The sequence below is a fragment of the Mus caroli genome, chromosome 7 (genome assembly GCF_900094665.2).
Source record: "Mus caroli chromosome 7, CAROLI_EIJ_v1.1, whole genome shotgun sequence".
NCBI classification, from domain to species: domain Eukaryota; kingdom Metazoa; phylum Chordata; class Mammalia; order Rodentia; family Muridae; genus Mus; species Mus caroli.
Window position 1 is genome coordinate 143,489,140 of NC_034576.1, and position 13,724 is coordinate 143,502,863.

Here is a 13,724-nt window from a genome sequence, read left to right on the forward strand (position 1 = left end):
ACTCACTTTGTAGACCAGGCTGGCCTCGAACTCAGAAATCCGCCTGCCTCTGCCTCCCGAGTGCTGGGATTAAAGGCGTGCGCCACCACGCCCGGCTAAAATTTTTTTTTCAAGACAGGGTTTCTCTGTGTAGCCCTGGCTGTCCTGGAATTCACTTTGTAGACCAGGCTGGCCTCAAACACAGAAATCCGCCTGACTCTGCCTCCCAAGTGCTGGGATGTTGCTGGGATTAAAGGCATGTGCCAACACTGCCCAGCTAATTTTTAAAAAAAAAATTATTTATCATATGTAAGAACACTGCAGCTGTCTTCAGACACACCAGAAGAGGGCGTCCAATCTCATTAGAGATGGTTGTGAGCCACCATGTGGTTGCTGGGATTTGAACTCAGGACCTCCAGAAGAGCAGTCAGTGCTCTTAACCTCTGAGCCATCTCTCCAGCTCCTGCCCTAGTTTCTTGAATGCTGGATTTACAGGTTTGTGCCACTACACCTGGTTTAGAATGGTAGATATTTGCAAAACGCTTTTTCTGATTCAGTTGAGATGATCATGGGTCAGATCTTAACATGTTTAAGGAATAAAATAGGACTTGAGCTCCTGTGGGGTTTATCTTTGTTCTATTAGTATGGTGTGTTGGATGGATTCTGTTTCAGCTCTGGAGCTCTTGCAGACTTGGGATAACTCCTTCTGGGTCATGGTGCATAATCCTTAAAAACTGCAGTGGGGGGAAGCGGGTGGGGCAGGAAAAAAACTGCAGTGGGGGGCTGGAGAAATGGCTCAGCGGTTAAGCGCACTGACTGCTCTTCTAGAGGTCCTGAGTTCACTTCCCAGCAACCACATGGTGGCTCACAACTATCTGTAATGGGGATCTGATGCCCTCTTCTGGTGTGTCTGAAGACAGCTACAGTGTACTCACATACATAAAATAAATAAATCTTTAAAAAAAAAATACTGTAGTGGGATTTTGCTGTCTTTTCTCCGAGAAGTTTTTTTTTAAAGACTTGCTTATTTTTATTTTATGTGTTTTGCTTGTGTGTGTGTATGTGTGCCACATGTGTTCAGGTGCCTTCCAAGGCTAGAAGAGGGTGTTGGATGCCCTAAAACTGGAGTTACAGACAGTTGTGAGCTGCCATGTGAGTGCTGGGAGCAAAGGCCCTGTCCTCTAGAAGAGCAACAGGCAGTTTACTGCTGAGCCATCTCTCCAGCCCTTGCTGAGAAATTTTCTACATTTACATTTAAAAGGAGACTTTTAAAAAAATGTACTTATTCATGTGTATTATGCATATGAGTGTCTGCATGCACACCTGTGAGCCAGAAGAGGGAACTGGATCCCCTTACTGATGGTTGTGAGCCACCATGTGGTTTTTGAGACCTCTAGAAGAAAAACCAGTGGTCTTAACAGCTAAGCCATCTCTCCAGTTCCTTAATTGGATATTTTTAAAAAAGATGTATTTATTTTATTTATATGAGTATACTGTAGCTATCTTTAGATACACCAGAAGAGGGCATTGGATCCCATTACAGATGGTCGCAAGCCACTATGTGGATTTTGAGAACTGAACTCAGGACCTCTGGAAGAGCAGTCAGTGCTCTTAACCCCAAAGCCATCTCTCCAGTCCTTAATAGTTTTGTTGTTGTTGTTGTTTGTTTTGTCTTGTTTTTGTTTTTTTGAGACGGGGTTTCTCTGTATAGCCCTGGCTATCCTGGAACTCACTCTGTAGACCAGGCTGGCCTCGAACTCAGAAAACCGCCTGCCTCTGCCTCCCGAGTGCTGGGATTAAAGGCGTGCGCCACCACTGCCCGGTTTAATAGGGTATTTTAAAAAAGAATTTTCTTTCTTGTGATGTTATTGCTGTTGGATTTTGAGAGTTCTTTTCATGTTGAAGTTTTTGTATGTACAAGATGCTTGCTGGATATACAGCTTGCTAATCCTGCCTTCCATCCTGTGGCTAGGAGATTTCAATATTGACAAAATTCAGCTTGCTTGCTTTGTCATTTGTCTAATCCCAGGTCACAAGGATTTTCTCCCATCTTTTCTTCTATAGGTTTTTTTTTTTCCCCCAAAGCAGGGTTTCTCTGTGTAGTCCTGACTCTCCTGGAATCTATTCTGTAGACCATGCTAGCCTGGTACTCACAGAGATCCATCTGCTTCTGCCTCCTGAATGCTGGGATTGAAGGCATGCACCACCACTGCCCCTATAGTTTTTAGCTTCGAGTTTTACCTTTAAATCTAATTGCAGTCTAGGACTGTAGCTGAGTTGGTGGAAAGCTTGCCTAGCTCAAAGCCCCCAGTTCAATCTCCAGCGCCACAGTACAGACAATTGTAATCCAGGACTCAGGAAGTAAAGGCAGGGGGATCAAAGGGTCAGGGTCAGCCTCACCTACATAGTGAGGTCGGTCAGCCTGGCCTGGGGAGATGATTTAGTATGGCCAGTGCTTTATGTGATTCTGAGTTCAATCCCAAGAATCCACAGACAAAAACAGGGCCCAGCAGTACATATTTGTAATTCCAGTTGGGAAGATTGCTTTTTGCTGCCCAACCAGTCTAGCCTATCTAGTAAACTCCAGGTTCAATCAAACACCCTTCCTCAAAATAAATAAATAAATAAATAAATAAATAAATAAATAAATAAAAGGTGGAGAGCAATTAGGGAGACATCTGATGGTGACCTCTAACCTCCATGTGTACACGCACATCAAATTAATTTGAAATTTTTTATGATTGTTTTTTTTTTTTTTTTTTTTTTTTTTTTTTTTGGTTTTTCGAGACAGGGTTTCTCTGTGTAGCCCTGGCTGTCCTGGNACTCACTTTGTAGACCAGGCTGGCCTCGAACTCAGAAATCCGCCTGCCTCTGCCTCCCGAGTGCTGGGATTAAAGGCGTGCGCCACCACGCCCGGCTTTTATGATTGTTTTTGTTCGTACAGGGTATCCTGGAGTCCAGTTAGCTTCAGACTAGCTATATATCCAAGAACGACCTCAAATTACTAATCCTCCTGGACAAACTGACCCTGTACTGGGATTACAAGTGTGCACTAACACACCCACGTTTCTTTCATTGTTTTAAAAACAGGATATCACTTTGCAGTCTAGACTAGACTTAAACTCATATTAGTTCTCCTGCTTCAGTCTCTCCAGTTTGCTGTCAATCACCCACTATCGGGTCTGGGGATCACCCCACAAACCACTCAGGCACTGATCTCAGTCAAATAGGGATGGTTTATTGGACGCCACACCACAAGATTTACCAATCAGGTCTTGACATTGAGTTAAGACCCTGCAGGGCTTTTAAGCCTTAAATCCATAAATATCTGTGCCAAGTTATTCTACCAATCAGGATTTAGGGATAGGGGATTTCCTTGGGAACACATCTTTGTGGTACATTTATCCTGCTCCCATTGGTTAGAGTATTTAATGGTGGCAGGGGACTTGCTTCACGTCGTAACTTGTCAACCAGGATGTCAGTTAACCACGTACATGTCTCTTTCTGCCAATCGGGATGTGAGTTCCCAGGGAGGTCTTGGGAACTTAAGTTTTACTAGACCACTACTCAAAATGGAAGTCTAATTCCAAATAGCTTCTATACTGGTCCAAGAATCTCTCTTATGATGGGGTCTATCCCAGGCACATTTTTTAAAAATGTATTTATTATTATATTTAAGTACACTGCAGCTCTCTTCAGACACACCAGGAAAGGGCATCAGATGGCTGTGAGCCACCATGTGGTTGCTGGGATTTGAACTCAGGACCTCTGGAAGAGCAGTCAGTGCTCTTAACCACTGAGTCATCTCTCCAAGGCCCCAGGGACATCTTATAAAGGCAAGAAACCTTAAAAGCTCATACATAGGTGTAGGAAGTGCTGCTGGGCTATTGGTTTGGATCCAAACTTATGTGGCTAACCATAGAAAGCAGTTTTAATGAATTCTATTGTGATTGTGTTCCAAGAACACCAAAGCACAGGACATTCTAGTAGCAGCAGTGAACAGCACGTGAGAAAGTGTCCTTAGGACATTAGTGGTTACACACACAAATGCACAAAATGGCGGGCTAGACAGGTAACAGTTACCTAGGGCTTACTAATGTTTTACCCAGGCCTTAACATTTTACTTAGGACTTATCACAAGTTGTATGTGAGCAAAACTATTTGTTTTTAAAATTTTTATTGTTATTGGTGTGTGTGGATGTGTGTATGTGCAGAGGAGGGAGAGGGCAATGACACACACATACATATTGGTGTACACTTGAATGTGAACGCACAAATGCCACAAAGGTCATGCAGAATCTAGAAGGCAACTTTTCAGTCATAGACTCTGAGGCTCAAACTCATGTCCTGGGTTGAGTCACTGGGGCCCAAAGGAGGCTTCAGCAGGGTGGAGAGTCTGCCTGTTCTCTATATCAACCTGCTAAGGATGGGTTAGAGGGATTTAGGTACCTTAGTTAGGGTACATTTGGATACCTATAAGCATGTATGTGTTCTTAGAGGGCTGGCCCAATTCCCTCAAGCATTTTGTATTTAACTCCCCCTTTCCTGAAAGGAGCCTCTGAGGCTTGCCAGGAGGTGAGAAGACAGGATCTACATTAGTCAAGGAGTGATTTTATCACTGTACTGAAAATTCTGGAATGTTGGTGAAATTACATGAGTATTTTTACTTAAAAAAAAAACAGAAATACAAGAAAACATTTTCGTTCTAATCCTAGGTGCAGGATATATATGGGGGTGCTTTGTATTTTCCGCAGCAGCTGACTATGATTTGCCTCGTACTCTAGCAGAGGCATGGTTTTGCCAGCTGCAGATAGTTTCTGCAATTGTGTGATGTTTGGAATTCTGGGAACTTTTCAGTTATATAAATGCCAGGGCCTGGAGAGGTGGGGTGTGCTGGTTGATGTTTGGGGGAGCGGGGGTTGGATGCTGTCTGTTAGTAGTCTAGTAGTCATGCTCAAAGAAGAAATAAAGGGATCTCTCCCGCCTCCCCTCTATCTTTCTTTTCCTCCCATCTAGTGATGGGGGTGTAACAGGGGGAGGGGAGATAAAGGGTGGGAAAGAGAAGAACCCACAAAGTAGCAAACACCAACTATAGTCTACATCCACTTGAAGCTAGCCCTTTAGTCACCGGACTCCAGGTAATTTCTCTCAGCATTATTAAGCCCATATACAAAAATTCTTTCATCAGCATAGTCCCCAAGTACTTTCACTGCAAGGGCTCCCAATCTTCCAGGGACTGTCCTTGCTGCTGTCTCTTCTCCTGTCCTGATTCTACAGTGTCCTCTCAACCTGTGCTGTCCTGTTCCAGCCTAGGTTCCTGTGCTGGCACAGAGAAAAGTGTGGCCTCCAGATGTGGCTTGGGGAAAGAGCCCCCATGTGAGAGTTCTCTCAGCTCAGAGAGTCCTTGTCAGGTACCCCTGGTAGTCAGCGTGCCATACAGTATCAAATGTAAGGAAGCTGAGGGTCAAGATAGGAAGTGGGGTAACCACTCAGCGGCCCACAGAGGATGGTTAAGGGTTAAGGCTGAACCAGACATAGTGGTCCACACTCTTTAATTCCAGCACTCTGGAGACAGAGGGGAGGCCGAAGGATCTGAGTTCAGGGCTAGCCTGCTCTACAGAATAAGTTCTAGGACATGCAGAGTTACACAGGGAAACCCTTACCTTGAAAAGTCAATAACAACAATAATAAAATTAATAATAATAAATTAGATAAAAAGTTAAGACTGGGCCTTGGAGGTGCCAAGTATCAATTTCACCATGGTCCGCTTAAGCACTGACTGAAGGAGACTTGGGAAGAGAGATGGTGAGAAAAGTAGGGCCAGCCAAGGCCTGGATCCCAAGAGTTGCAGCACATCTGCCCACAGAGAAGGAGCTTGGTGTGCCAGATTGTTCAGTATTGCTGAGCCCAGAACCGTTAGTGAAAGAAGCGAGGAGCCCTTAACCTGTTCCAGAACCAGAGCTGATGGTTTCCCACGTGGAAAGGACCCCAGTGCAGGAGTATAGATAGGTTCTGCCACATCCTCCAAGGTATCTTGGAGAGCCGCTTTTGACAGGTAATTTAGTGGCCTGTCTCCTGGCCGGGATGGGATGGCTGGCTCTGACAAATCTGGTCCAGACAACCTGCTTTTCTACCTAGGTTTCTGGAAGCACAAACTAGCCCCGATGAGGGGACACACCAGCCGCTGCTTAGCCTTTTTATGCCAGTCACTTCGCTAATTTCTCTTGAATTGAAGCATTTCTCCCTCTGCCAATTTCCTAGAGTTCAGAAATTCAAGCCGGGGCGGGGCGGGGCTGGACGCGCTGTGGGCGGGATTCCGGGTAGCCCCTGCCTGCAAATCCCCAGGCTCAGCGCCTCGCGGAGCGGGTTCAGCTGTGTCACCATGGGGAACAGCAGCGCTGCTGAGGACAGTGGGCTGTTGGCCGGGCGTGGGCCAGAGTCCCTGGGGGCTGGCGCCGGGCTTGGGGGCGCGGGCGCGGCGGCGCTGGTGGGGGGCGTGCTGCTCATCGGCTTGGTGTTGGCAGGGAACTCGCTCGTGTGCGTGAGCGTGGCCTCCGAGCGCACGCTGCAGACACCCACCAACTACTTCATCGTGAGCCTGGCGGCTGCCGATCTCCTCCTCGCGGTGCTGGTGCTGCCTCTCTTTGTCTACTCCGAGGTGAGCCTCGGTGCGCTCTTACCCTAGCTCCACCGCTCCCAGCCCCCAGCCCCAGCGCAGTTTCGCGCTTGGACCCTCAGCCACCTTGAGCCAGGGTGTTTGCAGGGACGCCAGGTCTCCTCACTCCTGACTATCCACTCTCTCCCGCTCTTCAGAATCTTTCGCCTACTTTTCCTCTTGTCCGTCACCCTACCACCCTCTGGATTCCTTCCTACTCTGTCTGAGATCTGCCTACCCAGAGAGGACTCGTGTCCCTAAAACCAAGAATCGCAGAAAATTGTCCTTCCTATTTAAGCCCTGGCTTCCACTGCAGAAATGCTGCATCCCGCAGCCCATGGCAAACAACAACAACAACAACAACAACAACAACAACAAAAAAACAAAAAAACCCAGCTAGCTAGACAGGGGAAAGTGCAGACACCGCAGCATCACTACCGATGACCATTGCCTTTTGGGAACACACACACACACACACACACACACACACACACACACACACACACCAGCCTGTGACAGCTCACTCTCACCCTTCGGAAGAAGCCCAAAGCCTGCAGCCACCCAGCTCCCAGGAGCTTGGAGCAGCAAAGGGTGAAGGCAGAGAGGCCTGGGCAGGATACTGAACCTGAGGGGCCGCTAAAGGGAGTGGGTTCAGGACCTTTTGGAGACTCCTGGAACAGAGACACCCCAGATCAGGTCTGGCTCGTAGGTGGGTCTGCTGTGGTTACTGGCAGTTCTTATCTGCCCACGGTTTGGGCAGGGTGGGGTGGGATGAATGGTGTGTCTAAAGAAGACCCTGAGTTCTGGAGCTGGAACGGAGGAGGCCAGTGGCCACACTTGACCCCAGGTCCTCCCCAAGGCACAGACGTCACTGTGATGATTCTTAAGCTCATAATCATCCCAAATCAGTGTGAAGGGATTTGGGGACGGCTGGTTTGAGATGGCTGTGTGCTCCTTTGCCCTTGAAAAAGAACACTCCGTGCAGCAGATTCACAGACAGCCCGGTGAGGTCTTTGTATTTTTAGGACACATTTGTCCTCAGGACAATTGCCATGTGTCCAGCAAGTGAAGAGACCTATCCAAAGCCCCACAGCAGTGACAGTTCATGCAGGGAGGATAACTCGAGTCTTGGAGGTGGGTAGGATTTGTGTTTAGGGGGCAGAGGGCCAGGCTTAAGAATTTAGGGCCTCCTCTCCCCTAGATGTTATCAACCCTCCTGGGTCTTACCCAAGCTTCTCACATAACCAAAGAAAACCTAAGTCAAGAAGCAGGTCTGTTTGCACTCTCTGTCTCCAACACATGTCTCAGGCTCACATCGGGCTTGTATACCCCCTTCCCTCTAATACACAGCCCTCGATTCCCCTCAACATGAGTGGGGGTCAGCAAGTCCGCGGCTCAAAGGTCAGGTCTTGTGTTTCATTTCTGCAACCTCTGCGTGGCCAGGTCCAGGGTGGCGTGTGGCTGCTGAGCCCCCGCCTCTGTGACACGCTCATGGCCATGGACGTCATGCTGTGCACCGCCTCCATCTTCAACCTGTGCGCCATCAGCGTGGACAGGTGGGTACCCCGGACGACCCCTCTCCCAGTCCCACCTTCCGGTTAGCCGCCCCACTCGGCAGCTTCACCGCTCCTGTGCTCCTCTAGGTTCGTGGCCGTGACCGTGCCGCTGCGCTACAACCAGCAGGGTCAGTGCCAGCTGATGCTCATCGCCGCCACGTGGCTGCTGTCTGCCGCGGTGGCTGCGCCTGTGGTGTGTGGCCTCAATGATGTGCCCGGCCGCGATCCGGCCGTGTGCTGCCTGGAGAACCGCGACTATGTGGTCTACTCGTCCGTCTGCTCCTTTTTCCTGCCCTGTCCGCTCATGCTACTGCTTTACTGGGCCACTTTCCGCGGCCTGCGACGCTGGGAGGCAGCTCGGCACACCAAACTTCACAGCCGCGCGCCGCGCCGACCCAGTGGCCCCGGGCCGCCGGTGTCGGACCCTACTCAGGGTCCCTTCTTCCCAGACTGTCCACCTCCCTTACCCAGCCTCCGGACGAGCCCCAGCGACTCCAGCAGGCCTGAGTCAGATCTCTCTCAGAGACCCTGCAGCCCCGGGTGTCTGCTCGCTGATGCAGCGCTCCCGCAACCTCCTGCACCGTCTTCCCGCAGGAGAGGCGCCAAGATCACGGGAAGGGAGCGCAAGGCAATGAGAGTCCTGCCGGTGGTAGTCGGTGGGTTCCTGCCCTGGGACAAGAACTGATAGAGAGAGGGAGGGAGGGGTCCCGGGAGCTGAGGCCGGGGACAGGGGGAGGGTCCAGGTTGGAAGGGTGAAAAGTGGGGGATCCTGGGTGAGGGACCTCGAGTGCAGGTATACAGGCTCACACCGCCCACCCCCAGGGGCCTTCCTGGTGTGTTGGACGCCTTTCTTCGTGGTGCACATCACGCGGGCGCTGTGTCCGGCTTGCTTCGTGTCTCCGCGCCTGGTCAGTGCTGTCACCTGGCTAGGCTATGTCAACAGTGCCCTCAACCCCATCATCTACACCGTCTTCAACGCCGAGTTTCGAAGTGTCTTCCGCAAGACTCTCCGTCTCCGCTGCTGAAAGAATGTCCTGCAGAGGTCAAGGAGTTCCAAGCCTGTGTGCAGAGAGCGCTGGCGCGCATTCTTTCAGTCTGATTAAATGAAATCTTTTCTAACCACTTATGAAGGCTGGGGGTTGGGAAAAAGCAAGGAAAAGAGGAAGCTCTTTTGTCTGGATGATGCCCCCCCTTCCCCCCCCCCGTCCCTGCCCCTGTTAACTTCTGTCTTTGAGGATGCTCAGTTCAGCTCCAGGAGGCAGGAGGCTTCTGAAGTCTCTGCCCCAGAAGAGTAGGGGAACTACTACATCTGCCTTAGTTTCCCCTCATCATGAAAAGTGACCAAGTGTCCTAGAAGAGGAGCTAGAGGAATTTCCTGAGGCTGCTGGGTCCTCAGGATCCTATTCAGGCCAACTCTTGCTCCTTGGAGAGCTAGGGAGGGAGGGCTCTGCTGTCATTGAAGGGGTGGGGGGGTATCCCATTTTGGAAACTTTCTGAGTACAGCACACATAGCTTTCTATCAGCCTTTCTCCAAAAGGTGCCTGAAACTCGGCACTGACCAAGTTCCACAAGGTGCCCTCTGGAAGGGAGTCCTCCACTCAGGCCCACCCAGTCTGTCTTTACCCCATGTATGTCCAGCATCTGGGTATCTATGTGACCAGTTGGCAGGGTTCAAGGCTGGACTGAGGGGCCCAAGCAGCCAATGTGTTGGGGCTCCTTGGCCAAGGCCCAGTTCTACAAGAAGAGGTGACTCCTGATAGGGACCACCTACCCTAATACTCCCCCCCCACCCCTGTCCTGTCATGGGAGAGATGTGAGTCAGGGCTGCTGTGGGCAGGAGTGCAGGGGGGCTGTGGGAGGGTGGTCCTAGGCTGGGGTCCCACATCAAAGGCAGCTGGCACAATGTGTCACACTCTGTTCTCAATATTGAGGAATAATGAGCTGTGAGTTCTACAGCAGTAAGCACCCCCTCCCCCCACCACACACACATTTTATACCAGTTCTGGTTGGACAGGGGCAATTCCCCTGCACAGAGAGAAATTGCCATAAGGCCTCACTGGGCTCTAGATGCTCATGCCCCTGCTGTGTCGTCTGTTGACCTTCCAGGACCAGCATGCTCCTAAGGGGTCAATGGGGTCTTGGGTTCATGTCTGTCCACATAGAGTCTAGTATTAGTGGAACTGGGGCTCCCTTAAGTTTTGCCCCTGGAGACTCTAGGATACCAAACGTGCCTGGCCTTTGCTGATTTCCACTGAACTGAAAGGCTCTACAGATACAAAGGTAAGGTTGAAACTCAAGTGAGGGGAGCAGAAGTCTCTGGAAGCTTGGGGAACTGAGCCCCAAGGGCCCCTAGACCCAAGGGCCCCTAGACCCAAGGGCCCCTAGACCCAAGGGCCCCTAGACCCAAGGGCCCCTAGACCCAAGGGCCCCTAGACCCTTTGAGTTTCTTCCTTAGAGGAAAGGGAAACAATAAATTGGATGAATTCCAGGTGGCATGTGTCACTCATCCATTGCTCTTGGGTGGTCACTACCCCTAAACCCATCTTGGTGTTCTGGGGCCCTCACTCGGTGACACTCCTTGGGGGTAGATGCCATGGATGCCCATGCAGCTGTCCCATGGTGTGGGCATTTCCTTGATGACTTTGCCATTTTGGTCTTGTTTTCCTGCCACTGTTAGTATTAAACTGAGCTGTATAATCTCAGCTAACTGCATGGTCTGGGTGGCTGGTTAGAGTTGAGGGCTTCTCTGCCACCAGAAAACAATGGCAAGGCTCCTGCTCAAAGGGTTGGAGAGGCCCCAGGCTTGATTCCAATTAAACAGGATGGTCACGGAGACCTTATTCAGTAGAAAGGCCCCAGGTGCCCGACTCCCTGTTAAGGCAGGGACCCTACAGACTTGGCATCTTCTTACTCACATGCATGACCCTCCCTCAGTTACCCTTCTGAATGTCTATAAACATAAAATATAAAAATTCATCCTAAACTTCAACTTAAAGCTTCCCTGCACTAGTAGGGGATATGTGGGTCTCCCACACCTACTTCCACTAGAGAAATACAGATTGAAAACTCCTCAGGAGGGTCGCAGGCTGGCCTGCACTATGTGCTGGCCACGACAGCAGTGAAGGTAGGTCAACAAGAGGATTGCTGGAGGCCTACATCCCCACAGTAGAACACGTGGCAGTGTATATTATACTCACACAGTCAGGACTTAGCAGAAATCTTCTGGTCATTTGAATATAAAATGGCTTGACAACATCCAGGCATGGGGTGGGAGCTTTATTTACATGTTTATTAACAGATAAGACAGGTATGTACACGTGGCATAGGGCACCCCCAAGGGTAGTGGGACACTCATGATCCAGGGAAGAAAGAGCACCGTGATAGGCCAAGGCCCCTGGGCTGTGGCAGAGTGCCCCATTCTGAAAGCTGCCAGTGTTCCTTGGTCTCTGGCAGGAGTTTGTTTCCAAGGGCACAATCTGTTAATAACTTGTCCGGCAAGTTTCCCATGGCCCCTTTTCTCAGCAGCCCCCACAGTCATCAGAGGGCCTAAGCCTGCGATGGCTTCACAGCAGAGCTCAGGGAGAAGCCTGGCTCAAACAGCAACTTTTTCTATCACACTTTCTTCAACATGGACGTCATCAGCCTGGACAGTGACAGACGCTGACTGGCCACACACATGCTGATGGTCTTTCCAGTCCTAGAAGAAAAGACAGACAGACAGCCATGTTAGCAGGAAGGACACAGGGACCCACTGCGTACCAAGCAGCACATCACCTGTGGATGGACTGGGCTGGGGCGCTTGGAGGAGCCCTAGATTTCACACTAAGGGGGCTGTTTGTGTGCTGTTAGTCAGGGAATGTTTCCATCAGGGCTGGTGTGTCAACCACTGAAGCTGTAGAGACCAGATAACAAAAGACACGCACGTAATAAGACTGAATATGTTCAGACAGGGTCTCTCTATCATGTAGCCCTAGTTGTCCTGGAACTAACTAGTAGATCAGGCTGGCCTCGAACTCACAGAGATGCTCATGCCTCTGCCTCCTGAGGGCTGGGATTAGAGGTGTGTGCCACCGTACTCAGATGCTGTTAGAATTACAGGCACTGTGGCTCATGCCTGTAATCCCAGCATTGGGGGAATTGAAACAGGAGAGTTGCCAGGAGTTTGATAACAGCCTAGGCTAACAGTAAAAACAAATAAATTTCTGTGTGATACTGCCAGCCACAGTGATATTCACAATCCCTGTGAGGATGATCCTATCTGCACGCAGAGGCACACATGCACACAGACAGCCCATGAAGAAGCGCATTCTGAAGGCGAGTGGTGCCTCAGGATAGGCCAGCCTCACTGTCATTATAAAGAAAAACCTGCCCCAGCCAGGTGGCACTGCACAGGCCTTTAATCCCAGCACTTGGGAAGGAGAGACCAGCCTGGCCTACAGAGTGAGTTCCAGGACAGCCAGGGCTACACAGAGAAACCCTGTCTTGAAAAACCAAAAAAAAAAAAAAAGCCAGATTTAAAAATCAGTCTTGGTAGTAGAAAAATGGCTCAGTGGTTAAGCACACTCAAAGAGGACCTAGTCTCAGTTCCCAGACCCACCTGGTGGCTCACAACTGCCTGTAACTCCAGTTCCAGGGCTTCAAGACTCTCCTCTGACCTCCGTGGGCACCACCCACACCGATCTCCCTCTCTCCCCCCCAGCTACACTTCAGCACTCAGGAGGTAGAGGCAGGCTGATATATGAGTTTGGGGTCAAGGCCTGCCAGCTCTACATAGTGAAGAGTTGGGGAGATGGCTAGAGGGTGGTGGTGAAGTGTGCTCTTGTGACATCATGAGGATCAGAGTTTGGATCATAGCATTTATATAACAGGCCAGGCATTCAGTATATGCCCGCAACCCCAGCTTCAAGAGAAGCAGAGACAGGAGGAGGATAGCTGGGCTTGCTGGCTTCCAGTTAACCAAGGAAGAGTTCAGGAAGAGACTATCTCAAAGGAATGGGTAGATATTAAAGAAACACACCCGATGCCCTCTTTAGGTCTCTCAGCAGGCACCAGTACACAAGTATACACACACACACACACACACACACACACACACACACACACACACACACACTTTTTGTTGTTGGTTTCGGTTTTTTTTGAGACAGGGTCTCTAGGTAGCTCTGGCTAGCCTGGGAGTTGCTATGTAGACCAGGCTGGACTTGAACTCATAGAGATCGGCTTCCTAAATGCTGGGATTAAAGATGTGTGCCACCATACTTGGCACCAACATCATGTACTTTTAAAACAATGATTTTTTTTAAATCCCTTTAAGAAAAAGTCTCTGTGTGATGGTTCATAGATGCACACAGTGATGTCTTTGGCTTGCTTGAAAATGTTCAGCCCCAGCCAAGAGAGCCGGTGCTGACTCTTGGCAGGATGTTCTCAAAGAAACCAGCCATTCTTTTTTTTTTTTTTTTTGGTTTTTTTCGAGACAGGGTCTCTCTGTGTAGTCCTGGCTGTCCTGGCACTCACTTTGTAGACCAGGCTGGCCT

General features: G+C 49.9%; 2 protein-coding genes across 9 annotated transcripts in view; one reads left to right on the forward strand and one right to left on the reverse strand.

Moving 5' to 3' along the window:
• Positions 1 to 6,335: 6,335 nt before the first annotated feature.
• Positions 6,336 to 9,355, forward strand: Drd4 (dopamine receptor D4). The gene is made up of 4 exons (XM_021168711.1): positions 6,336 to 6,637; positions 8,078 to 8,190; positions 8,278 to 8,846; positions 9,013 to 9,355. The coding sequence occupies exons 1-4, from the start codon at positions 6,362 to 6,364 to the stop codon at positions 9,213 to 9,215; spliced, it is 1,161 nt and encodes a 386-aa protein (XP_021024370.1). The 5' UTR covers positions 6,336 to 6,361; the 3' UTR covers positions 9,216 to 9,355.
• A 2,090-nt stretch (positions 9,356 to 11,445) lies between these two features.
• Deaf1 (DEAF1 transcription factor) overlaps positions 11,446 to 13,724 on the reverse strand; it is a 34,094-nt gene continuing 31,815 nt past the window's right edge. For all 8 annotated transcript variants that reach the window (XM_021168947.2, XM_029479288.1, XM_029479287.1 and 5 more), the window contains one exon: positions 11,446 to 11,887. In XM_021168947.2, coding sequence (XP_021024606.1) covers positions 11,783 to 11,887 — 105 coding nt within the window. In that variant the 3' untranslated portion in view covers positions 11,446 to 11,782. The remainder of the gene's footprint in view (positions 11,888 to 13,724) is intronic.